Here is a 27,935-nt window from a genome sequence, read left to right on the forward strand (position 1 = left end):
CAGGAACGTGACTCTCCATGACCAGCCAGCCCTACCCACAAACGCACACAGCTGGTTCTCCGGCCTCAGCTGGTGCAGTTATTTAAACCAAGGGACTTAAGAGGCTGGATCAGGATTGGATGCTCCTTGGCTCCGCCCCCTACATCAAGGTTCCTTTGATTGGATGTGGCTGAGTTTGGCCGGCCTATGGGGAGGCGGTGCGCAGGTTCCCGGAAGTGGCTCCCAGGGTCAGTGTGTGCTTCTGTTTCCGAGGTGGGCTTCGGGTCTAGTGTTCCCGGGCACTATGAGCTCCTTCCAGGGACAGATGGCGGAGTATCCAACCATCTCCATTGACCGCTTCGACAGGGAGAACCTGAAAGCCCGTGCCTACTTCCTTTCGCACTGCCACAAGGGTGAGTGAGTCCCTCTCGCCACCCATTTCAGGAGCGCTAGGGTCTGAAGAGGGTATGGCAGAGGTTGGTGCCTGGTGAGGGGAAAACAGACTGGGACTCCGCGAGGCACTTGGATGCACTCCCAGTCTCAGTTGGAGCTTAGCCCCTGGCTTTATTGAGCTCCAGGTCTGTACCACCTCTGTAACCCCAGCTCCAGTTGCAGCCTGACCCTGGACGCTGTGGTGAGGCACAGCTGTTAGAAGTGCTGGTTGTTCTCCCAGAGGAGATTATCTGTTTGGTAAGACCTAATAGCTCCTGCCCAAACTTCCCTATTTCTTGTTTATCATGAGTAAGGAAAACACGTTTCAGAACTCCTACACCCGGAGACATTAGGTAAGAGCGAAATGCCCCTCTATCACACAGACACACGTTTCAGAAGTTCTACATCCCTGAGACATTTGGCAGGAGCCTAAGATCGATCTGTTTGTCTGTCTCTGTCTCTCTCTGGCTTTTCCCTTCCCTCTCCCTCTCTCCCTCCCTTCCCCCCTCACATACACAAAAGTCTTTTTCTCACATGTAGTGTAGTGTTTTGTGTGTGTGTGTGTGTGTGTGTGTGGGCACAACCACTCTATAAGCTTGGCTAAGTGTCCCCCATTTTTCTTCTTTATTATTTACTGATTTTAGGTTGTGGGGCAGAGCTTCATATATCCTAGGTGTAGTCAAATGAGCCCACCTAGGTTCTCATACTAGCACTTGATCTTCCTGCCTCTGTCCCCTGACCCACGTGGGACTTGAATTGTTTTCACCAGCTTAGGGCCTAACTCTTTTTAGTGGTTCCTGTTCTCTACTCTGAAAGATTCCTCATCTGCAGAAGAGCCAAAGACCTGTGGGAATCTATTTGCTCATAATGGTGAGCCTTATGTAGCTTCTCTCAGTAGGAAGCTTACAAAGACAGCCCAGTTATTGTGGGCAAAGGAATCCTCTAAAAAAATCAAACAAAACATGCTTATGATTTCTAATTCTTTTCCTTGTAGATCACATGAAAGGATTAAGAGCTCCTTCCTTGAAAAGAAGACTGGAATGCAGGTAATTGGTTTTGCTATTTATTTGTGTGTAAGTAAACATCTTCACTGAGAGATAACACCTAGACAGAACAGTACATACATCCTACCAGGGTAGCCTATGTAAACATTATGACCTTATATAAACATTATATGTAGCTTCCACACAGATAAGAAATTGAACTCTACCTTGTTCCAGACCTCTGTCTAATCTTACCTGTTTTTTTCTCCCAGAATAATTTCCTATTTTGAGTTTTTGTCACAATGAGCTAACTGGTTATTCTTGAATTTTAATATGAACAGGTGGCTTGATATGGTGATGTAATCCCAACACTGAGGAGTCACGTGGGTTTGTGAGTTCAAGGCCAGCCTGAGTTACATAGTGAGAACTTGTCTTAAACAAAAATAAATAGGATCATGTACTGGATAGATTAAGACATCTTAAATATTCTCAAAGGTTTATGTATTTATTTTTATTTTACATGTGTGTTTGTTTACCTGTGTGTAACTGTGGTTACTGACATTTGTAGCTGTCCTGTGAGTGCTAGGAATTGAACCTTGGTCTTCTGGAAGAGTAGCCATCTTAACTACTTGAGCTATTTCTCCAGCCCCATTTAGTTCTTAACATTGTATTATGTGATCCATCTGTGTTGCTGGCTGCAGCAATGACTCATTTGTCTTTATTTTTGTAAGAGAATATGTTTATGTGTGTAAATGGTAGTTCTGCTAGCAGAACTCCTAGGCCGGAGAGGTGGCTCAGTAGTGAGCGTGGGCTGCTGTTATTGACCAAGACATTGTGGAGGTTGAGAATGTCGTAGTTCAGTGTCAGACTGCATTTTGAGTTGAGTGTCAGCCAAAGAGGGTCAGTCCAGAATGTAATCAGGCTCTGATGCAGCAGGGAGGTCCAGCCTCGACGGACTGAGCCTCACAGAAGCATCAGGCTCTGATGCAGCAGGGAGGTCCAGCCTCGACGGACTGAGCCTCACAGAAGCATCGGGCTCTGATGCAGCAGGGAGATCCAGCCTTGACGGATTGAGCTTCACAGAAGCATCAGGCTCTGATGCAGCAGGGAGGTCCAGCCTCGACCGACTGAGCCTCACAGAAGCATCGGGCTCTGATGCAGCAGGGAGGTCCAGCCTCGACCGACTGAGCCTCACAGAAGCAGATTTATTACTTATTACACAAAAGGCTCTTTTTGGGGAGGGGGGGTAAAATGAGTTCCTCAAACGAAAGCCCCTAATCTAATCGAAATGTTTTGTGAAGGCACACATCACGGTCCTGCAGGTTCAGTCCTTACCGTGTACTGTTTGCAGTCTCCAATAATGCAAGACATTCCAGGTGTGCCAGTGACCATCTTGTGACCAAAGTCAAGCAAAGGGTGAAGACTTCCTTTAAAGTAATAACTGTAGATCACAGGAAGAAAAGCACTGTTCTCAACAGTGACTTACTTCCTCAAGGCCAAGGTACTTCTAAAAGACAGACAAGCCTTCCTCCTGATGCCTGCCCTAAGTACAGGAAAGACCAACTTCCATTCTAATGTTTCATCTAATGTTTACAACGATCCTACTAGAACTCCACTGTTGTCTACTTGGGGCTGGTGTCCTCATTAGAACCTCTTGATAGCCATTTAAATAAGTGTTCTTATTACTTCTGATTTACAGATGAGGAAACTAAGAAACCAGGCAGGTTAAATTAGTTGCCCAGGGTCATAGAACCAGTGAGTGGCAAGACCAGGGTTTTAACCTGGTCTGAGCCTATATATCAGCTCTCTATTGCTGTGTGACACATTACTTGTAAGCGGGTATCTTAAAATGACACCAACCCTCCAGTTTCTCTGGGGAATTATGATAGTGTGTAGTGGGACTTTCTGGTTTCTGCCTGCCTAGCATCAGGCAAGACTGACATTAACTGAAGGTAATTCTGTAACCTGGGAAAACACACATAAAAAGCAGCAAGGCCTACAAGACCTGGCTTCTTGAGCTTGTCTGTCTCTGAAAGGTTTCTTCAACATGGGCTGGCTGGTTTTGTTAATAGAGACTTTAGGGTTCGAAACTTTTCATCCTGGGACAGACATGGGGGAACATGCTTTCAGTGAAAGGACTCCTGAGGAAGATGTACATACATATCTCTGCATTAGGAGCCAGCCTGGTCTACATAGCAAGTTCCAGGTTAGATAGGATGACATAGTGAGTCAGTGTTGAAATAAACAAACAAACATACAAGCTAAAACCCCAAGAAAGAGTCAGGAGGCAAGCATATTGCCCTAAGAGCAGCTTTTAAGAGTCTTGCAATTAGCCGGGATGGTAGCAGCTCATGACTTTGATTCCAGCATTCAGGAGGCAGAGATATAGGCAGTTTGAGACCAGCCTAGTCTACAGAGGGAGTTCCAGGATAGACAGGGCCATACAGAGAAACCCTGTTTCAAACAAAACAAACAAACAAACCAGCAAATTCCTGAAGTTACAGAGATCTACCCAGTCCAAGATGAGGAGATATAAACCCTCCCTTCCTGTTACTGGGGAAATGTGTGGGTGTGTCAGTCTTATCATATAGCTCTGGCTGTTTTCTTGAACTTATGTACATCAATCAAACATGCCTCAAATGTGCAGTAAGCCTTCTGCCTGCTCCTGAATGCTGGATTGCAGGCATGCACTATCACACAATTTAATGAAGGATTGTGCTGTCCATTTTCTAAGAATACAGATGGGGTTTATAGTGGTATGCAAATATAATCTACCATGGGTTATATTCCTGATTTCCAAGCTATACCATTATTTTTTTTTTAGAATTTAATATGAAATTAATTCACTAGAGATATGAATACAGGGACTGGAGATGTAGAGTGCATGATCAGACTATGCAAGGCTCTGGCTTTGCTCTTCAGCATACATAAATAAGTAGATTTAGATAAAGTAAAAGACAGCACCATTTCCTGTTCTCTAGAAGTAGATTAGCATTTGGTGGTATCCTTTCTAGATGTACCTGAAGACATAAACATTGTTCGTTTTTACTTTCTTTTCTTGCTACACTTCCAGCCCTGGCATATAGTCTACACACTTACTAGCATGGTGTGAAGTGGTGGTCATGGTAGCCAGCTTGCTGTCACTGTGTCAAAGCACCTGAGAAACACAACAAAGGAGATTTGCTTTGCCTCCTGCTTTTAGCCTGTGGTTGGCTAGTCCCATTGCTCCTGGTGAGGTGGGAACATAGCAATGGACGAGGCAGATGGAGGCTCCTGCAAACATGAAGCTGAAAGCTAGAGACACGTGGGACCAGAGACAATGAAGTTCATTCCACCTCCAGGAATGCTGTCAGTTCATGGCTGTATCACAGGATTAATGTGGTCAGAGGCCTCATATACCTCCAGAGCCCCACCTCTCTCTGAACATTGTACTAGGTTTTGGAGGGGATTTTATTTCCACATCATGGCAGGTGTGTTGGGAGCCACTGTCAGACTGTTGTCAACTGATTTCGATATATTAGAGAAAAATGACATTCTGCACAGTGCATTGCAGACTCAGCAAAGTGGCTTGTTTTGAATTGTGCTGAGACAACCTTTTCCCCTCTGTTTCTGTTTTTACTTTCAGCTTGAAGGTCTTTCTGTACTGTTCTCCAGTCACTAAGGAGCTGCTGTTAACTAGTCCAAAATACAGATTTTGGGAAAACCGAATTGTAAGTCAACTGTAATTCAAAAAGTTGTGATTGTTGAATAGCACCGCTTCATTGTGTATGGAGGGCATTTTTAGAGGCACCTTTGGAAGAGTCATTGGGATTGTTCAGACTCTTTCTTCATGCATGTGAATTCATCATGAAGTAGAGTAGTGACTGAGGTGGGACTCAGCACTTTAGAAGGTAGCAGGTGTTCAATCCTTGTTCCTCACAAGTGAGATTTAGGTCTTAAACACTTGATTTACTTCAGGGATGGACTAGCAGAGATGCACTAAAGTGCAAAGAAAATGTGCTTGAGTATAGTTTCTTAAATCACAGGCTCACAAGAAGAAACATATTTTAAAGGTTATAATAAAAAGGATAGGGGCTGAGAGATGGTTCAGTGGTCAAGAGCACTTGACGCTCTTCCAGAGGACCTGTGCTGGGTACCAGCACCCATGTTAGACATTTCACAACTGCCTGCAACTCCAATTCCAGGGGATCTGACTTTCTCAGTCCTCAACAGGCTCCTACACACAGGTGGCATTCTTACATGCATGAGCACGCACACACACACATACACACACACACACACACAGAGAGAGAGAGAGAGAGAGAGAGAGAGAGAGAGAGAGAGAGAAATAAAATTAAATCTTAAAAAAAAAAAAAAGAAAAGGTAACAGAATACTAAAAATTAAATAAAGGTAGAACGGAGCCAAGCATAGTACTACAGGCCTGTGGTCACCATGTTTGGAAGTTTGAGGCCAGCAGATCACATGTTTCTTTTTCTGTGTTTCTGCCTTGTGTGTGGCAGGCAAGTGCTCTACCACTGACCTATATCCCAGCCCCAAGAACAAAAGTTTCATGTTATCTTGACCTACATAGCAAGAAAGAATGAGACATAGAATGGAGACGTAGAATGGTGCTGGGATTAAATGTGTGCAACCATGTCTGGTCTAGAATCAATAACTTTTTATTGTGGAAAAATGAAATAGATTTCTCCTGCAGAAAGTAGATTGAAGAAAACTGCTACAGCATATGAAATGCAAACGTGGCAGGAAAGGCCCTATTATGATCCTTATTACTTTAGGTAGGAACAGACTTCTCAGTCGAGGCTAAAAAAACTTTAGGAAAGCCCAAAGGAAGACCAATACTAATCTAGGTATAGAAAAAGCAAAAAGATTGATTTTAAAAAGAAAAAGGAAAGATAAAGGGAAGGAAAAACATATACCAAACAGAAGTCCAAAGTGCCAAAGTAGCAGTTTTCCCATCATATAGAATAGAACCTAAGGCCACAACAGACAGACAAGACAGAGCTCTGTGAGATCTGAGGAGGATGGTATTTGCTGTTTCAAGATGCCGCAGGTCAAGAGGGTATGAATATAGATTCCGTCAACAAAATAACCTCTGACTCATAACGTACTGACTGATGCAGTTTGTCTGGTCTGCTGCTCCACCGGAGAAGGATTAGAGTTAGGACTTACTAAAAGTCTACATGAACAGTAGCATCTTGCTGTTGTCTGACAGATGACAGCTTAAAGTCCTTCCTCTTCCATCCCCTCTGCCCCACATCTGGCCTGCCTCTGAAATAAAAAAGCAAGATCAAAGCAAGCCCAAGCCCATCGCTTTACCATGGAGGCCAGCTGTGGAGCTCAGAGCTCAGGTGTCTGATCCCCAGTGCTACCAAAACAACAGAACATTAAGACAGGATCCAGTGCTCCAGCTCAGTGGGGAAAGGCTCTTGCCAGCAAGCCTGGTGCCCTGTGTTTGATCCAGGGTCCATATAGTAGGAGAAAACTGACTGCAGATTAGCTTTGACCCATACATGCTCATGGCCCCCTCCACTGCACAGTGACTGATTAAATAGGAACAATCTTTTAAAAAAAAGACAAAGCAACTTTCTGTACACTGAGTCTACAACAGTCTGTGATAATAGAAGAGTCTGAAGGATCTCTATGTAAGGAGGTGAAATTCTGATAACTGGGTTTGATCATGACACACAAACCAAAGGTAGTTCTGTATTCAATAAGTGTATGTGGACATTATGTTTCAACAAAAACAGCTGCTAACACTGTCTCTAAAGCCAGACCAGCCCCCCTCGTTCTGCTTGGGTGCTGCACTCAGAAGATCCTGTGCTGGGAGGAGCATTTCATCATGCATGTTTGGTGTCCGTACCCCATCTGTCAACTGAAGGATGTCTGTGTCCATACCCGTCACAGCAGCTAGGCTGCTCTTGCTTTGCCTCTGGGGTTGGGCCTGTAGTTGCCGTAAGTTAGTCTGTCTGGGGCAGTCAAGGAGTGAGGAAGACCAGACACAAGCTGGAATTCAGACATCTAGAGTCTGGGAGAGCTACCAACCCATGTCAGAGTCTCCCTCCAGCCTCAATACTGATTGCTTGCTTTGACCCTGCATGTGAATTATACTTGCATTGGCCCCTGACTGGGGAAGTACATAAATGCCTGTAATTCCAGCACTGGGGACATTGGAGATAGGAGGATCCCTGGTGCTCACTGGCCAGTTCCAGGTTCAGTGAGCGAGGCTGTCTCAGAGAAGAAAAAAATCATCGAGAAAGCCACCTGACACAAACCTCTGGCTTCCATGTGCACAGGCATACACACAGGAGCATGTATACACCCAGGAGTTCTAGCTAGTGCTTTAGCTCAGTGGCAGACTGCTTACCAGGGCCCACACATGTCACCACACACACATACATGCAGATAGAAAAAGTAGAGAAAATTAAAGTTATCAAAAAATCTCTTCAAAAACAGCCTCAAGCCTGGGTGGTTTCCGGGAGCATCATGAACAAGGTGCTTTTTATCTGTACGTATGATATGTTACCAGTGTAACATAACATATCATGTGTATGTGTATTGTAATTATGCACCTCACTGGATGTGTATGCTGAGTGTGTGCTAAGTGTGTAGGTGCACCGACTATGTGTGTGCTAAGTGTGTATAAGTACTGAGTAGATGTGCCCTCTTTGTGTGTGTGCTGAACCTGGAACCTCTGGCCTTGTGCATGCTAAGTGCTCCAACACTGAGCTGCAACCCTATCGCAATAAAAGTGTTTTTGTGTCTTGTTATAGCATTTTAAACTGTTAATTATATTGAGATCAGAAATGGTTACATGAAACCAGAAATGGTTACATGAAATTAGAATGTATACACAAAATCAGAATATATGCATGAAATCAGAATATATACATGAAATCAAAATGTATACATGAAATCAGAAGTGCTTCTCCACTTAATCTCTTTTCAGATATCAATTGAAATTGAAACTCCTACCCAGATATCTTTAGTTGATGAGGCATCGGGTGAGGTAACTATATAATAAATATTTTGTATTTTCTTTTGCTGAAATGATTGTTTAGTTTTCTCTTTAACTTAGAATGCTTGTTTATTCATAAGCAATGATTTATGAGTGAAGTACATTTTAGAAAAATAACTACAACATTTGCGAGTGTTTTGATCCCTAAGTACTGGGTTTTCTCAATATGAGCTGGGGTTCTCTCACTATTTCTCACTGTGAATTCTTAGCTATCATTTCCTGGTGTCTTCACACAGTGGGAGAAGTGAGACAGTTAAGGGGAACAGCAGTAAGGAACACTAGTCGTTCACTGGGGAACTAACCACCCGTCAACAGCCTCTTAATTAAACTCCCAGGCCTCAGGGGGTGGACACATTCAGTCATAGAGTCTTGCAAGTATTCCTAACATCAGAAGGATTAAACATGGCATATTTATTTTTTAATTTATTGCCATTTTTTTTTAGTTTTACATGCTCATGATGAGAATGTTATTTGTTAGTACTACAAAAAAATGAGTCACATTTATTTTTTAAAGACTTATTTATTTACTATGTATACAGTCTTCTTCCTTTATATATGCCTGCAGGCCAGAAGAGGGCACCAGATCTAATTATAGATGGTGGTGAACCACCACCATATGGTTGCTGGGAATTGAACTCAGGACCTCTGGAAGAACAGCCAGGGCTTTCTTAACCTGTGAGCCATCTCTTCAGTCCCCACTGTAACATTTATTAAGTTTTGTATATATGAGACTTAAAGTAGTGGTTAGCTAATATTTTTTGAAGCAAATTCAAATATAATGGCTATCATCTTCTTAAATAATTTCCTTATTTTAAAATAAAGTCTAGGGCTGAAGAGATGACTCAGCAGTTAAGAGCACTCATTGGCTGCTCTTTCAGAGCAGTTCCTAAGTTCATTTCCCAGCAACCACACGGTGGCTCACAACCATCTATTATGAGATCTGGGGCCCTTTTCTGGCATATAGGTGTACATGCAGATATTCAGACATTAAATAAATCTTTAATAAATAAATAAATAACTAGTCTCTGCCCAAATCAATAAAATTTATTTTTCAACTTTGAATTCAGTATTAGTACTTCTTGAATGTGTTGTTTTAATAGTAAACAAGACTGTAGACCTACTTAAACAAAACAAGGCAACACCCCATTGAAATGACACCAAAGGCTAAGAGGATCTTGGCGTTCTCTGGCAGCTGACTCAGCATTTTCTCTGTAGTCTCTTACAGCATCAGCATCATTTGTGGCTTCACTGAGTGGAACACTGAGGGACCTATATGTGTGACCATAATCATAAGAGAGGTGTCCTTTTAGATGTTTCTCCTTAAGAGAAGGTCACAAGTATTCTTTAGAATTTCATCCTGGTAGAGCCAGGTTTAATAGGCAGTGGGGATGAAACATGAAACAAGGCCGGAGGGATGGACGGAGGGTAGGCAGACAGCCAGGCAGGCAGGTGGGCAAGGGAACAGGCCTGACTCTTTGTGACTTGGGAGGGATATTTTTATTGGCCTTGTCACCTGCAGATGCTTCCTCCAAGCCCAGCAGTGAGTGGTAAGGCAAGCTCTTGGGAGCAGTCTTGTGCCAGTGGTTACGCACCTTGTCCTGAGTCTGGCTTTATAGTGTGTGTCCTGCCCCAGCTGGGAGACCCCTGATGAAAGGGCCTACAGGATGAGTAGTGGGAACGGAGGGTGAGGGGTTATTACTGGGCAGTGAACTGTCCCCTTCTTGGAAGGCTGGAGAGTCAGTGGTACCCAGCAGGCCCTGTCCTAAAGGAACAATGCCGTGTACAGGGTGACCCAGGACCAGGCTGCGTCGTCTATTCTCCTAGTCAGTAATAGCACTATTGCAGTATTTATTGTTACATAGTTCACCCATTTGAAGTCCCGTTGGCTTCAGTATATTCACAGTGCTATGTCTACAGCACCACAGTCAATTTTAGAGTATTCTCATCACTCTGAAACCCTGGACCTCCCACCCCTCCTGTCCCAGCTCCTGGTAACTACCATTTCCTTTCTGTCTTTTTGGACTTGCCTATCTATGGAATTATTCTCCACCATGTGACTTCTTTCTCTGACTGTGTTCAAGAGGTATCCATGTATATGGGTGGCATACTTGTATAGATTTATCTTTATGGCCAAATGGTATTGCATGGTGTGGACAAAGCTCATGCCATTTATCTGTTTAATGGCTGCTAGACATTTTGAAGTGTTTCTACTTTGGGGCTGGTGTGAGTAATCAGGCATTGGACATCTGTGAAAAAAATGTCTGTGTGGGCATTTTCCTGAGTGTGTACCTAGAAATAGAAGTGGGCCTGTCCTAGCTCTGTTAAGGGGGTGGACAAGGTTCCACTTACCTTGAGGTTTGGACTACGAGGGAATGAGAAAGAGGTGTGTTCTTGGGATATGTTGTGAATTTAGCCAGCTCCTAATGATAACTTCCATTCCTGTTTGTTTGTTTGTTTATTTTCTTTTTAGAAGGAAGAGGTTGTTGTGACTCTCTTACCAGCTGGTCACTGCCCAGGATCAGTTATGTAAGGGGGCCCATCTGTTTCCGTTTCTTTCTCTCTATATATACACATATCATATTTGTAGAAATATCTTTTTAGGGTTTAGAGGTAGTATGTGTACAGAGATAGATACTCTTTTTCTGGCAGTGCCTTTAATCTTTATTTCAAAATTGAGCTCAGGAAACTGAGATGAAGCACATATGGAGTGTGGAGGCCTTTAATTGATATTTCTCCTGTGACTTTGGGCCGTCTTATCATGGGCATTTCTTTCTCCCTGGAATGGAATGATCTGAGTGTATATATAAAGTACTAGACTATTACAGGCTACACCTAGTACTCGCCCATCCTGCTATTTATTGTATTTATCTTTTGCTACTCATGGGGAAAGGACTTGGACTTAGTGCCACACTGTAAGGGACATGTTGGGCAGGAGGCCTTTGCTGCAATTTTAGCCTTTGCTTGCTTTCTTAGGACTTGGTAATTTGGAAGTCATTAAGATATGCTTATTTTTCAGGTTTTTATTTCAGGGCAGTAATGGAACTGTCTTATACACAGGAGACTTCAGACTGGCAAAAGGAGAAGCTTCCAGAATGGAGCTTCTACACTCTGGGGGCAGGTATAGCACCTTCTATAATTCATGGCTGTGTACCTTGAGTCGAACAAATGTGTGCAGATGTGGGTGCACGTTTATATGCGTGAGCATACTGTCCCCATCATTCCAAGCCTTTGTTGGATTAGATATCAGTTTGATTGTTAAAGTTGTAGTAAAGCTGGAGGTGGTGGTGCAGAGCACGTGAGAGGTAGAGGCAGGCAGACGGGTCTCTGAGTCCAGGACAGCCAGAGCTACAAAGTGAGATCCCGTCTTTAAAAAAAAATTGTAATAGCACAAATTCCCCTCTTTAAAATGAGGTCATTCAATGTTTATACACTGATCAGAATGGAATGATGGTGACACAAATAGATATAAGTCACTGGATCAGGCATGCAAAAGTCAATATTTTTAAATTTTATTTGTGCATGTGCGCATGCGAGTGTGTGCGTGTATGTGTTTGTGAGTGTGGGTGTGTGTATAGGTGAGGATAATTTGTAGGAGTCAGTTCTTTGACCAACTGGTCCCGAGACTATCAGGCATGGTGAAAGGTGAAAGTTGCTTTTACCTACCAATATTTCTCTGGTCCAAAAATCTTTTTATTGTATTGTATTTTATTGTATGGAAATTGTTTTTCAGTAAAGTTGATGAACAAAATGTTTGCAAATGGATTGGAACACCCTTGAAAATAACTGAGGGTCCACATCATTTTATACATAATTATGTTCCATGAAATGGCTAACACAATTTTTTTTTCTTTTCAGAGTAAAAGATATCCAAAGTGTGTATTTAGACACCACTTTCTGTGACCCAAGGTTTTATCAAATCCCAAGTCGGGTATGTTTCCCTGGGGTGACGGTCTGCCTGGGGTTATGAGTATCCCTGGGGTGACAGTCTGCCTGGGGTTATGAGTATCCCTGGGGTGACGGTCTGCCTGGGGTTATGAGTATCCCTGGGGTGACAGTCTGCCTGGGGTTATGAACAGCCCTGAGGTGACGGTCTGCCTGGGGTTATGAGTATCCCTGGGGTGACGGTCTGCCTGGGGTTATGAGTATCCCTGGGGTGACGGTCTGCCTGGGGTTATGAGTATCCCTGGGGTGACGGTCTGCCTGGGGTTATGATTATCCTGGGGTGACGGTCTGCCTGGGGTTATGAGTATACCTGGGGTGACGGTCTGCCTGGGGTTATGATTATCCTGGGGTGACGGTCTGCCTGGGGTTATGAGTATCCCTGGGGTGATGGTCTGCCTGGGGTTATGAGTATACCTGGGGTGACGGTCTGCCTGGGGTTATGAGTATCCTGGGGTGACAGTCTGCCTGGGGTTATGAGTATCCCTGGGGTGACGGTCTGCCTGGTGTTATGAACACCCCTGGGATGACGGTCTGCCTGGGGTTATGAGTATTCCTGGGGTGACGATCTGCCTGGAGTGGTGAGCTGGGGTGTGGCCGCTGTCTTATTGGGAGGGTGTGGTTGTCTCCTTGGGTGTGATTACTTCTGAATGTCACAGAGGAGAAAGGTTATGTGAGTTTCTTCATAGTGTCACGTTTTGTTGGTGTGTAGGAGGACTGTGTGAGGGGCATTTTGGAGCTGGCTCGGAGCTGGGTCTCCAGGAGTCCGCACCACGTCGTGTGGCTGAACTGTAAAGCAGCTTATGGCTATGAGTATTTATTCACCAACCTGAGTGAGGAGCTGGGAATCCAGGTACCAGTTCTTTTCCAGACCCTTCCTGTCCCTTCCTCTCCCCTCCCACAAATCACTGAAACCAGGGATAGGTGGGAGCAGCTTGCTAAGACACAGCTGCAGCAGAGGCTAGTCCCTCAGAACTCTCCTCATCTTTGTCTCCTCACAAAAGGATATCCTAGCCCACAAAGGGCAGGAGAGTCTTCAGGGCCCCAGAGACAAAGTATTTTTTTTTTCCAAAGTGTGGGTTATGAAATAAATATAATGGTTGTGGCCAGTATTAAAGGTAAATTTGAACCAAGTAATATCTGGGTGTATTGCATACAGTTAAGGTATTAGCAGTATTATCCTTTAAAATTAAAATCACAGTAGTGATAACATTCACACACACACACACACACACACACACACACACACACACACACACACACACATCTGAATTACCTGTCTTTTAAATTCTTTTTTCACATCTTGCCTTGTTAATCTAGGTGGCAACTATTTGCCTCCCCTAAACTTGTGGTGTAACTTTAGGGGTGTCGAAAGAGTGAAAGCTACCTCTCTGAACCCCAGGGGAAGAAGCCAAGGGCAGAGGAGGGCTTCAGGGAGAGGCATTTGATGGTGATCCCAGAGTCCTTGAGTCCCTTTGCCAGAGATGGGGACAGTTCTAGATCAGACCTTCATAAAGAGAAAACAGTGATGCTTACAACTGCAGTAGCTCAGGGACAATCCGCTGCTACCTTTCCAGACATTTCCATGAGGATCCTCTTGTGCAGTTCACACTGTCTCCTTCCTGTTTTCCATAGAGAATCTGGGAAGTCACGGTCACCATTACTTCTTTATTTCATCTTTTTCTGAGGGGAGTGGGAGCATAGCCCAGGCTGGTCTGAAAACTTATGCTGTAGCCACACTGACCTCAAACCCACGATCCTCCTGCCTCAGAGCCCTCCAAGTGCTGGGGTTGTAGTCCCATCACCATACCTGACTTAAATTTTAAGTTTTCTCTGTATGTTTGTATCTGTGCTGTGTGTGTGTATATTGTCCGTGTGACTGTATGTGTTAGAGGCCAAAAGTTAATTTTTTTTAAGACAGAGTTTTTTCTTTTTTTAAGATTTATTTATTATAAATAATAATAAATGTAGCTGTCTTCAGATGCACCAGAAGAGGGCATCAGATCTCATTAAGAGTGGTCGTGAGCCACCATGTAGTTGGTGGGATTTGAATTCATGACCTTCCGAAGAGCAATCAGTGCTTTTACCCGCTGAGCCATCTCACCAGCTCCCTAAGACAGAGTTTCTTGTTGACCTGGAATTCATCAGGTTGCCTGGTTGGCAATTGAGGACCAGGGATCCACCTCTCACCCCGTTCTTGGGATCACAAGCACAGGCCACTATAACCAGATTTTTTCTGGGGGTGGGGGCATGGATTATGGGGATCAAACTTAATTCCTTATACTTGCAAGGCAGACTTTAGTGGCTGCTCCGTGTCCTCCTCGCCCACTCCTTCCTCCCCTTCTTAGTGGTCATAAGTCAGTCAGTTGTAAGCTGAGCGCCCATGCAGTAGATGAGTGGCTGTGTTGAGTTCTTTCTGCACCCTGCCTCGGCATTGGCCAGCACAGCAACCAGGCATGATTTCAGTGTGTTTGTTGGGCTCACGCTAACATAGAATGCTACTATTTTAATTTTGTTTCATGATCCTAGTATTAGTTTAAGCTAATACCATCTACTTTGAAAGAACCAGAAGGCAAGCTTTTAGTAAAGCTGACATAATTGGATTTAATACTTTAAATTATTATTAGCCATAAACTTCTTAAGGGCAGCCAGGTTTGAGGGATTTTTGTTTTTTCTCCATCTTTCTCTCTTCTGCCCAGTTAAGTTTTATGAGACAGGACAATCCAGGTCCTGCTGTCCCCTGTGGCATATAACGTGTCATTACAGTGGGCTGTACTTTGTTGGGGGTGACATGCACAACAGAGTGCTTGCAGAGGTCAGAGGACAATGTCTTAATAGAGTTAGTTGTCTCCTTCCATATGTGGGTTCTAGGCATTGGCTTCACATCACCAGGCTTACCACACCTTTCTCTACCCATTGAGCTGTCTCACTCAATTGCTGTACACAGTTCTTGATTGCTTCTGTCTTCTTCTCTGCTATATATACTACTAGGGTTTAGAACTGAGTTTGACATCCAATAGATGCATAATCAGTATGAACCAAGTGATTCTTGAAGGACAATATTAACACAATCAGCTGGGGTTCAAACTTAATTCCTATGCTTCCAAGGCAGACTTTTCTGGCTGCTCCATCTCCCCCTCCCCATCCCTCTTCCTAGTGACATCCTGGCAGGATACTGCCACGTACTGAAATAGTCCAGAGCTAGACTGACTGCAAGTAAAAATTGAAGATTTATTCACTCTGGACAGTTCCCCTGACTAACCTCAGAACTATTTATACTTAGGAATGCATTTCAAACAATGTGATTTCCCCTGCTGTTATGCACAGGTTCATGTGGACAAGCTGGACATGTTTAAAAACATGCCTGATATCCTGCACCATCTCACAACGGACAGAAACACCCAGATCCATGCCTGTCGCCATCCAAAGGTACTGGGGGAACACCTGAGAGATTGGCATCAGGAGGGCAGCCAATTCTCTTTGGAGCCTTTTTGTGATCTAGACTGTTAGTTGGAGGTCATGCAGCTCTGCGTATGTGTATTCCATGATCATGCTCTTCAGGATGAGGTCATGCAGCTCTGCATATGTGTATTCCATGATCATGCTCTTCAGGATGAGGTCATGCAGCTCTGCGTATGTGTATTCCATGATCATGCTCTTCAGGATGAGTGGCAGGCACAGGTTCTTACATTTTTTACATAAAATTGATACTTCTGCATGAGAATGAAAATTTACTTATAATGAAGTTAGTAATTGTGCTAGCTTATAATTTAAGAAAATTATTAATTCTTTGAGAATGTTACCCAATGTATTTTGGTCATATTTACCCTCTCCTCTTCCCCCAGATCCTCACAGACCCACCCCCATCTCCCTATTCACCCACCGTCATGTACCCTGCTATTTTCATTTGTTGGTTTTAATAACCCATAGAGTTTAAGTTTGTGCTCTCCATATATTCCTGGGTGTGGGGCCACCTGTTGGAGCACAGTTAACTGGCCAGGACCGGCCAGGAGCCTTACTCTTAAAGAAAACCGACTCTCTCTCTCCCCGAAGCCATTGACTTTTTATAGCGACTCAGGAGTTGGGACTTGTGAACTTGTAAAATGTTGACTGGCTTGATCCTGTGCTGAGAACCACAGTGGCAGTGAGTTCACGTGTGCAGCACTTTAGTCATGTCTACACAACACTGTTTGCCCCCTGTCCCCAGGCCTCTGGCTCTCACAGCCCCACTGTGCCACTTCCACAGTGATCCTGAGCTTCAGGGGTGGAGATGCGATATAGACGTCTCTTGTGTGGCTAAACACTGCTCCCTCTTGTCTCCACACTCTGACCAGTCATGAGTTCTTCTGTTAAGCATTGTCTACTGCACAGAGAAAGTTCTCTGATGAGGTCTGAGAGCTGGGCTGGCCTATAGACAGGGTGTACTACCAAGGAGGCCACTTTATGCTATGTCCAGCTTATCTTTAAGCAAATGTATTCATAGTGGGTTACTATTTGTTGCTGAGACTCAAAAAATGTGCATGCTTGTGAACTATATTTTTCTCCTTTTTGCTTAAAATACATGTCTAGAAATAGCCTCCTTTCAACTTCAAAGGCAATATCTTATTGGTGCAGTTCCCAAGCATTTCTTTGTAATTTCTTTGTAATTCTACCATAGCCTCTAGAGTTACTGAATGCCAGACTGCCATTTTGAATTTGCCTTTGATATTTTTTCCCCTTTTGATAATGCCTTTCCCCTACATTTTCATGTATGTGTACAATGTATTTCTAATCGCATTTACTCCCAGTGTCTTCTGCCCCTCCTACTCCCTCTGATTCACAGCCTCTTCCCAGCTAGAATCCTTGTCGTTTAATTAAAAGACTTTTTACCTAGTCACCTTCAAATACAGTATGAATCTGGTCACAATTTCCCCCGGAAATATAAACTGCCTCAGCATAGTCCCCTCGGCGACAGGAGCTTACACATGTAGCTCTCTCTTGAGATGGCAGCATAGCTCTATCCACCCAGACCCTTGAGGACAGGACATCAACAGCATGGGATGTCCTGACAGAAGCCTTCGTAAGAGAGCTGTACCTCAGAAGGGCCAGATGGCTCAGTGGTTAAGAGCTCCTGTTGCTCCCAGCTTACAACTGCCAATAAATCCAACTCCAGGGATTTAATGTCCTCTTCTGGCTCCCTTGGGCACCTACACACATATGTATACATAGGTACACACACACACACACACATAAGTATAAGTAAAAGATCTTTTTTTCCCCAATAATACAACTGCACATTAGAAACTACTCCTAGTGATTGATAGACTACATATTCGAACATGCATGCATGTATTTAATCGTATGTAGCTACACATCCAGTAGAGTCTTGGATGGCTAAAAGAATGTAGGTGAAATAAATATAAACTGAGAGGTCTGGAGCATAGGCTCAAACTTTCCATCCTCCTGCCTTTGTTTCTCAAGTCACTGTTGGGTTTCAAACCCAGGACAACTGACTGAGATGCCTCTTTAACATCAGATTGGACTTGGCAGCCAGGTTCTCCTAACATTGCTCAGCCCCTCCCTGTTACAGGACCCTCCTGGCTGGCAGACCCCACCCCTACCCTCAACTCTCCAGCCCAGAGGCATGGGCTGCTCGTCCTTGCTGTATGATCCATTTTGGTTACCTGCTCTGGAGCTCACTCTGTAGACCAGGCTGGCCTCACACTCAGAAATCCGCCTGTCTCTGCCTCCCAAGTGCTGGGATTAAAGACATGCGCCACCACTGCCTGGCTTACCTGCTCTTCTTGTACCTTTGGACCTCCTGGCTGCTATACCTGGTTCTCCTGCTCCCTCCCCACTCGATTCCCTTTCCCTCTCCCCAATAGGGCCCCGCTTAGTCTGATCATGTCCTGGACTCTCCAAGATGTCTCTGCCTCTGGCTTTGCTCTCCCACATATCTACAATAAGCCTTCTCCCCCAGCATACCTGGGACCAGTCTTGTTTACTTTCCTTTTTATTTACTTATTTTTTCATCCCGTCATATGCCATCTTACCCAGCCCAAAAAGTAGCTTGCTTTTGATTTTCTTTTTTGAGGGTCTTCACTCTAGACAGGGTCAGGTTGGGGCAGTCTAGGCTGGGCTCAAACTCACCATCTTCCAGCCGTGCGCCTCCTCCAGGAACCTGAGGATTCTCTTGCTACAAACGTATTCTCCAGAGTTGGGCTTGTCTTTCCTCTTATGGAGTGTGGTGAAGCATTCGGGTCTGGCAGGCATTTTATAGGCAAGCTCCTAGGTAAATGACCTGCTTCTTTTCTTGTGTCTTTATTTTTTTCATTTCCAAAACCTCATCTGCAATTGCTTTTGAGATTCAGTCTACAGCAGCCTTGTTAAAAATATGTAACTACATTTTAAAACAAATGCACTTTGGGGGTTTCTTTGTTTTGCTTTCAGGCAGAAGAGTATTTTCAGTGGAATAAACTACCCTGTGGAATGACTTCCAAAAACCAAACTGTACTCCACACAATCAGCATCAAGCCATCTACCATGTGGTTTGGAGAGAGGACCAGGAAAACCAACGTGATCGTGAGGTAAGCGCAGCGCCCTGGTCTTCTTGAGGTGAAGTGTTGAATTGAATGTGGTTTACACACAGATCAGCATAAACCCAAGGAGAGCATGTGCTATAATTGCAGCAAATAAGCTTTTCACTTAAACATGACTTAAAGTGGAGGGGTGTTTCTTCCAAACTATAGCAATACATTAGCTGGTATAGCTGGGGGCTTTCTCTGTGAGACACGGTGGCTGGACTCTAAAGGCATCTGAGGGCTTTGCTCTGTAGCACAGACTGGTATCAGAGAAAATGAAGCACCTGGTACAGTACCGGTGCCCCACAATGGCCTTAATATCTCAGCAAGGCCTCCTTGATTTGGGCTCTTTAGAATGTCTGTAGCAGGTTTCCATATCTGAAGAACTGTCCAAGCAGCAGTTCCTGAAGCCGCCGTGCTTCCTGGAGCCGCCTACTCAGAAGTTCAAGCCTGGACCCCATTTAGTTTTGCTCAGTGTCCTTTTGTGTTCTGCTTTCCCCTCAGGACTGGAGAGAGCTCATACAGAGCTTGCTTCTCTTTTCACTCCTCTTACAGTGAGGTAAGAGTTCCTGTCAGCCCCTAACTCAGGGCTAGGTGTATGTGCATGTATGTGGGGTGAGTGTGAGTGGAGGCCAGATGACAGCCTCAGGTGTCATCCTCAGGAAGGCCATCCCACTGCTCTGCAACAGCTTCTCTCATTGGCTCAGAGCTCACCAGTTATGCTAGGCTGTCTGGGATTATAAATGTGTACCACTGTGCCCAGCATTTTTACAAGGTTCAAACTCAGATCCTCAGCCATGCAAGGCAAGCACTTTCCTGACTGAACTATCTCCCCAACCCTCCTTTCACTGGGTTCTAAAGATGGCTTTTACTGTGCAGTCCACAGTTTTGTGTTTGCCTGCTCACTAGTTTACCCAGAGCCCAGCATCACTTCTTGTTGGGCTACAGGAGTCCTGTGCAGTGGGAAGAAGATGCAAGGTTGAATCCCTCGACGTGCACATTGTCTGCTCCTACAAACGGGATGATACTCTGTGTCCTTGTTTTAATTTATATTATAAACAGCTATTCTTTCTGTGGTCTGTGAGTGATTGTGTGTGTGTGTGTGTGTGCGTGTGTGTGTGTGTGTGTGTGTGTGTGTAGGAGTGAGAGACAGAGAGAGACAGAGACACAGAGAGAGAGAGTTAGTTCACTACTTAAAACTTAAAATGGCATGTAGTCACACTGCTAACATTCCTGTCTAGTTCCTGAGCACAGGAAGACTATGATGTGTCTCACAGGGGAAATACATATGCCAGGTAAGGTTTGTTCAGACTTGAGTTAGGGTGTAAGCGCTGGGTCAAATAATCAGCAAAAGGTGAAGTATTTGTACACAGGCAAAATAGGATGGTAGCAGAATCAGTAAAACACAACCTTTTGAAAATGCCATAATGATATAAAATAGTTTGATACTAATTTAAACAGTAATTTTGAAAAGACAGGTCTGTGCATCTGTTGCCAGAGATGCCCTGTAACTTCATCCTCCCCATCTTTTTTTGTTTTGTGTTTGTTTGTTGTTTGTTTTCGAGACAGGGTTTCTTTCTCTGTATAGCCCTGGCTATACTGGAACTCACTCTGTACACCTGGCTGACCTTGAATTTAGAAATCTGCCTGCCTCTGCCTTCCAAGTGCTGGGATTAAAGGCATGCACTAGCACTGCCTGGGCATCCTCCCCATCTTGCCCCTGGGGACAATGATTCAGTGCTCACACATTCATTGTGCATGGTGTCTTGTAGAAGTCACTGCGACAAGGTTTGAGGGTATTTATGTACGCTGTTCAAGCAAGTATTTGGTGGTAGGTCACCTTGAATGATGGAAAGAGGGTGTTTCTCTTTTGACTGTCTCTTGTCTCCCTGTGGCCACGTCATCTCTGAGGAATACTGAGTCATTCTAACAGAGGCTTGGCCTTCCTAGTCACAGGTTTCTCTAAGTTCAGCAGGTGGTGGGTGGGGGCAGGTAATTGTTTTTGTTGACACAGCTCCCTAGAGGTATAATTAAGGATTGTGAAAAGTGCCTAAAGGATAGATATTCTGCAGTTAGAATGTTTGCATAGTCACTGGAGATCCCTGGGGTTCACTTGATCCTTTGAATTGGAGTTAGACACTGATTCCTTAGTGTCCCAGTCACCCCCTCTCCAGAGGGATGGGAGTCTTTGCATTGTCATTATCAGCTTTGTTCTGCATAGTGACAGTGGATGCTTCTTGGGTACCAGGTCCTGGAGCCAGCATTTTACAAGTGTTTGTATATAAATGAAGAATCTGAACCTTAGACCTGACTGAGATTACAGTTCACCAAGATCTACTAAGTGAGCTTTGCCTGAGCTGATACACATGTGCACACACACACACAAACACACACATGCACGTGTGCATGCACACACATGCTCTTGAGCCTGGAACCCTTCCGACCAGTTGTCTTAGTCAGAGTACATACAAGCTGCCTGTTAGCAGCCTTTTTTGGGAAGCTCTTCCTGTTTCATCTCTTATGTGCTCCTTATTCCACATCTACCTGTGTGAGAACAGCTTTCCCCTTAGCACCCTGTGTTCAGAGAGGTAAGAGGCCCTCTCTCTGGCACTAGTGACGTGCACAGGCAGGCTGCTCTTTGTTGCCTGCTAGGAGAGACCTGCAGGTCTTGGGCTATAATCTTCACTACAAGACCCACCCTTACTCTCTCTGGGCTCCGGATGTAAAGTGCTCTTGTATCAACTTCATTGCTTACCTCAGTGACTCCAATCTAAGATCTAAGGGGCAGAAGAGTTTAGTGTCCCCGCTGTGTGCCATTTGACTTCTGGAAGAATAGACATTAGAGCAAATCAAGTAATCTCCAAGAAGCAGTTGCCTTGGTAGTGATTATTGGTATATGGAAAGAGGTGTGGTTAGACCTTGTCTTCTTGTGTGTATTATGATCACAAAAAAGGAGTTGTGGAATAAGTGGACCATGCCATCAGACAGAAAACCTGGTAAGGTTGAGCGGATGGATTCAGGAACCCTGGCAGTTCTCATACTTGAGAATGGTAGGTGCTTAAATGTACTTGTGACCACCTTCCTGTCTTGGAGCAGGGTCTACTGCCCCACAGCTAGTCAGCTGTATTCTAACTCATGTGGAAGCAGCTTTGCAGATGTAGGCAATTGGCCTTGGACAAAAGAATGGATGTCATGTTGTAAAAAGACAACATTTTTAGATCCCATTTATCTGGAACTCAAGGTCTTTCTGTGGAGCTGGAACCTGAACACAGTTCAAATGTGCAAGTTCCCAGCCCCCACCACAGCCCAGTGCTGGGAGGCTCCAGGGGAGGTGGTCTAGGCCACATACAATAGATATGCTCATACAAATACATCTTCATACTTACTCATATTTCCACCATTACCCTCTCCTCCCCCTCACTGGGCCCCTTGTTCTCTCAAAACAGTCCCCATGGGTTTTCATTATATATTGTTAGATCTAGTTCCCATAGTGGGAAAACAAACTAGACTATCTCATCTGATTTCCTGTTTGATCCTCTCATTCTTTCTTCCCTTCCCCCACATAGTTCCTCATTTGCTTTCATGTCATGTCTGTACAGGTATGTGCCTGTCACATATCTGTACATGCATGTGTGTATCTATATAGGATCTACATGAGACAAAATGCTTTCCTTATAGCCAGAGAAAATGCCATTGTTTCTTCAGGATGTTTCACCATTCATTTACCCAGAGATAGGTGTCTAGACTGCTTCTGTATGTTGGGAATCTTTGAATAGACTAACACCTCATTTCTTATCATACATGTAACTGGTGTGTTCTATATTCCTTCTAGATTAAAGATTTTTTGAGCTACATCTGCCCAGTGAATGTGTATCCAAATGTCATTCCAGTCGGCCTCACTGTGGATAAGGTCATGGAAGTGTGAGTAGTTTCTGGGTTGGGGGCTCATGTTGCTGGTGGTGCTGGCTAGGAGGCATGGGAGTGCTGTCTGAAAACTTGTGATCCTAGAGCCCATCTCTGTGGTAACACTTCTTCGAGTTTCCCTTTATTTCCATTTCTTCCTATCATTTTTAGTGGGTACAATGTGTGGGTAGTGTCAGTTTGTCCTAGCTGAAATCCTGTCCAGCAATTACTTGCAATGTGAATTTGGCCAGATCACTTCAGAACCAGTCATATCTAACCAGCAAATCAGCAAATAGTCAGTGAATCAGATGAATCGAAAAAAAAAAGTCAGTGAATATTAGGAATATTCATTCGTGCCTAATTGTTGCTCTCATAGATAACTATGAGAAGCACCTGGCAGAGAGCCTATAGGTTCAGTCAAGTTATCTGTGGAATGGGAGAGCAGGCAGCACAATAGTCTTTTATTAGTACCACTTTGTGACTTTTATATGTTACGTGTGTGTGTGTGTGTGCATGCATGTGCCAGGGCCATGAAGTCCCTGAGACTGAGGAAGACTGTATCACCATGCTTAGACAGATGAAAAACAGGCTCTAGTCTCTGGAGAGAGGTCTAGGAGATGAATGTGTAAGGGTCTGAAAATCGAGGAAGGAAGATCCAGACCCAGATAGTATACAAAAACAAAGGTGTTTATTCTGCAGAAACATTCAGCATGTGGGGGTCAACCATTCTTTAAAATGATGACTCCATGCAGGCCTTCTTACAGGAAACTGGGGAACCTCCCTAGAAGGATTAGGTAATTTAAAATTTCATTGGTAGGTACTGGAGGGGGGGAGGGGAGCACAGGTGGTCAGTGGTCTGTATTCCAATGTCATGAACATTTAACTATATGATGAAATAGGGCTGCCTAGCGCAGATGTCCCATCCTGAGATAAGGAACTTCCCCATTTCTGTGGTTATCCCCAGGCTGTTCTTTGGGAGGGGGTTTTATGGTCTTGTTCTGGAATTTATGGTCTGTCCCTGGAGCCTTTTTCCCAAAATCAGGCCTGGTTCTTAAATGGAGACAAATCGGGTTTATGTTGTCCTTTCAAATGAAATAGGTGCAGTGAAGAATCCAAAATGCTACTCCATAAGTAAAAAAGACAAGTTTATTCTGAACAGAGGACCCAATGCCCTGTTCTGCCCTCCATGGAACTACTCACCCTCAAACATGTGGGGGACACATTAATATAGAAATAAAAACAAAATCTCTTTTTTGTGTAGCCCTGGCTGTCCTGGAACTCACTCTTGTAGACCAAGCTGGCCTTGAACTCAGAAATCCGCCTGCCTCTGCCTCCCACCGTCCGGCACAAAATCTTTTTTTTTAAGAGTGACCTAGTGCAGGGACTGTGATGTTCTTGGTAATGAGGTACTTGTGAATGCTCACAGCAGCTTTAGAAGACTTGAGAGTTAGAAGCCAAAACAGCATGGTAGTCCAAAGTAAGCATCATGCTGGCTGGCAAGGCCAAGAGTTAAGAACTTGATCTTCTAGCTGAGATTTAAGATTGTCTTGTCTAAATGGGAATGTAGAACCACTTAGAGTGCTCATTAAAATGTATATTCTCCTATCTTGCATTTCTACTGGGCAATCTGTTTTAGGCAGGTGAGTGGGTGGGTAGAAAGTTACCAAAGGGAATGCATGAAATGGCTGCAGAGAGAAGCAGTAACACATGGGAATAGGGATGACAAATGGAAGGACGTCTAGCTGAGTTGGATGTCAGGATGGTAGCTTCAGGGCTGTGGTCATCTGCTATGTCAGCTATGATCCTCAAGCCTTCTGGCAACCTGGCAGAAGGAAAGTAGGGAATGTAGCCTGAGTGAGGCTAGTCCCTTCAGGTCTTATTTCTGTGTCCTAGCCTTCAGCCTGTGGCTCTGCAATTGGAGATGAAGTTTGTGGGATTCTTGCAAGAGGGAAATAGCCATTAATAGGGAAGAAGCACTCACTCCTGCTCTCTGGATGCTAAAAGGTGTCACTGGGTACTTAAGCCTGGCTTGGGGTAGAGTTCTTTCCTGAATTGTAAGAGCAAACAATCATTTGCCTTTAATCTGCTAAGGTAGTTCCCTCCATACGAGATCACTATCTACTGTGCTGTCTTTAAGCGCTCCCATGGCCCACTTTACTATTTTGCAGGATCTTTAGTAAGCAGTGCCTCTGTCTCTCACAAATGCTCACATGATCTCCCTATGGCTTTGTTGTAATCTTTATAAGTAATGCTTATGCTTTATCAGCTTCCCCCAAAGTAGAAAAGTAAAAATTTCAAATGTTCTGATTTATGTCAGTTTAAAGCCTCTATGCCGATCTTCCCAAAGTGCTGAACCAAAGTACAAACCACTTGGAAAATTGAAGAGAGCTAGAACAATCCATGTTGACTCAGGTAAGAATGGTTCTGGGCTTCCTGACATATGCCCTGTGACTGGTATGGGCTATGAGATAGGCTGTGTTGTCACCCTGGGGCATTTCTGCTACATTAGCAGATGATACAGAGTCTTGGCTCCAAGCCTTTGGTTCTGATCAGCAAGAGCAGTGAAGATACACCAGCAGCTCTACTGTCCAGTCCTGCTTTCCTATAATGCTCTTTCGCTTGTAGCTGAGAATACAGATAAACCTCATCTCCAGGGATATAGCACCACAAGCTCATACACAGATATACATACATACATACACACACACATAATTAGAAACAAAATCCTTTTTAAATATGTCACTCTGTGAAATCTAGTGATTACTCAAGTTTGAATAGTTCTGGCTTATATTCTCAACAGATAGCAGCCTCTTTGAAGACTGGCACCTGTGCTTTATACAATTCCAAGGTCAAAATCCTAGGTAAAGCTCCTTCCCCTTTCCTTGTTCTGTGCACGCCTGTTGTCTGTTTCAGAGGAAGACGACGATCTCTTCGATGACCCTCTACCAACACCCTTAAGGCACAAAATTTCGTACCAGCTAACTCTTCACCCTGAGGTGTTTTCAATGAAGGCACTGCCACTAGACCAGCCTGAACTGGGACAGAGCCCAGGGTGCTGCCAAGCAGAGAATATTCGGAGTCCTTCTTTGGCTAACTTTATAGACTGTGAAGAATCCAACAGTGACAGTGCAGAAGAGCTAGAAACCCCACCCTCACTGCAGGGAGGTGTGGGCCCTGCAACATTCCCCCAGCAAAATGCCAACACAGATGCAGACATACCACAGTGGGAAGTATTCTTCAAAAGAAAAGATGCAATCACAGATGAATGTTTGGAAAACTTACCTTCTTCCATAGAGACAGGGGGATCTCAGTCACCAAAGCTCTGCAGCGACTCACCAAAGCTCTGCAGTGACTCTGATGGAGAATCTACCCATATCTCTTCTCAGAATTCATCTCAGTCAACCCATATAACAGATCAAGGAAGTCAAGGCTGGGACAGCCAGTGTGATACTGTTTTGTTATCTTCCCAAGAGAAAAGTGGTGGGGATAGTACCTCTTTGAACAAGGGTGCCTACAAACCAAAAATCAAAGAGAGTACTTCTGCCCCTCAGACAGAACAGGATGCGCTCTGTCCACAGGAGACTCACTGTGATTTGAAAAGCAGAGCTGAAGTAAATGGAGTCTCTTGCATTGTAGAACTAGACACTGTGAGTGGCAAGGAATCTCCACCTGAGAAAACATTGCTAACCAGCACACATGCCGACTCACAGAGCTCCTCCGATTTTGAAATCCCCTCAACTCCAGAAGCAGAGCTTCCTAAGCCAGAGCATTTGCAGTACTTATATGGGAAATTGGCAACAGGTGAAAGTATAGTTGTCGAAAAAGGAAAATGTTCACTTTTAGATATTTAAGAAATAAATAGCAAGGATATCTAGTCTTGATGTTGCAATAAAATGATATACATAAAAGTACTGGGCAACATTCACAGCTGTGGATGGGTGTGGCCTGGATGGTAGACACACTTGTTAGATCAACCACAAAAAACCTACATGAAGTGATACATCTGTATAATAAAAGATCGACATGAAATATTAAAAGACTGCTCAAATGATCTAAAAGAGAAACAGGCTCAAAACCAGCACTGCATGAGATGGTAGAACTAAATCTAAACATATAATCACATTAAATGCAAATGATATAAAAAGATTTATAAAAAGACAAGAGTCCAAGAAAAATACAGCCCAACTATGTGCTGTTTATAGAAAACACAACTGAAGTGATGTAAGTTGAAGGTGAAGGACAGACCATGTAAATAAGTTAGAAAGCCAGAATGATACAGTAGGAGCAGACACCATCGTCTAACTCACCAAGATGTAATGTTAATGCTCTTGCCTAGAATGTATGAAGCCCTAGGTTCAGTCCCCAGTACTGCTCTCCACAAGAGACCAAACAATACCGATACAAAACATTTAACATGCTTTTCTTAGAGAACCAGTGTACACAGCAAATCTGTAAGACAAGAACTGACCACCAGCAACTGGATCTGGTAGACGAGGATTTTACTTCATAGCAGAATACATCTCTTCAAGTATACAAGGACCACATAGTCTGTATCTTGAATCACTACAAGCAGTCTAGAATAAAGGTGGGATCTATTATAGTAAACTGATAGCAGGGGGTAAACCAGGCCCTTATTAACCTGTATCACATTAAGACCTAGGGACAGGCAAGGCTGGAAAGATGGATGGCTTAGCAGTTTAGAGCACTTGTTGGTTTTGTGGGGACCCAGGTTTGGTTCCTACATCCATATGGTGGCTCACAACTGTCTGTAACTCCATTCCAGGGGAACCATGTGGTGCACATACAGACAGACAGGCAAAAGACTCATACATAAAACAAAAATCTTAAAAGCTACCAGCACGCTAGGCAAGGCTGTGTTTTAGAAGCTGAAACTGGGGGAACTTGAGTTGGAGGTCAAGCCTGGGCAATGTACATAGCAAGTGCTTATTTCAGAACATAAATCTGTTCCCAATGCAATGATACCATTGGAACTACAACAGAATGCAAAGGAAAAGACTTAAATGTTTAACATGCATGTTCTATGAATTGTTAAAGTGCCTTAAAGTACAATGCTTTTGTATTGATATATATGGATTAATAAACCTTTATAAACATTTTCATAA

The 27,935-nt window shown here is 43.9% G+C and overlaps 1 protein-coding gene across 1 annotated transcript; it reads left to right on the top strand.

Annotated features, from left to right (window-relative positions):
- The first annotated feature begins 180 nt into the window (after positions 1-180).
- Dclre1c (DNA cross-link repair 1C) lies at positions 181-27,935 on the top strand. Its single transcript, XM_031359522.1, is given in 15 exon segments — positions 181-392; positions 1,406-1,457; positions 5,020-5,104; positions 8,342-8,401; positions 10,881-10,936; positions 11,427-11,528; positions 12,266-12,338; positions 13,062-13,202; positions 15,677-15,778; positions 18,779-18,915; positions 19,414-19,468; positions 22,742-22,830; positions 25,130-25,224; positions 25,726-26,630; positions 26,632-27,935. Coding segments are annotated over 15 exon segments (2,085 nt in total). The 5' UTR covers positions 181-283; the 3' UTR covers positions 26,656-27,935.

This window comes from Mastomys coucha, unplaced genomic scaffold, assembly GCF_008632895.1.
Source record: "Mastomys coucha isolate ucsf_1 unplaced genomic scaffold, UCSF_Mcou_1 pScaffold7, whole genome shotgun sequence".
NCBI lineage: Eukaryota > Metazoa > Chordata > Mammalia > Rodentia > Muridae > Mastomys > Mastomys coucha.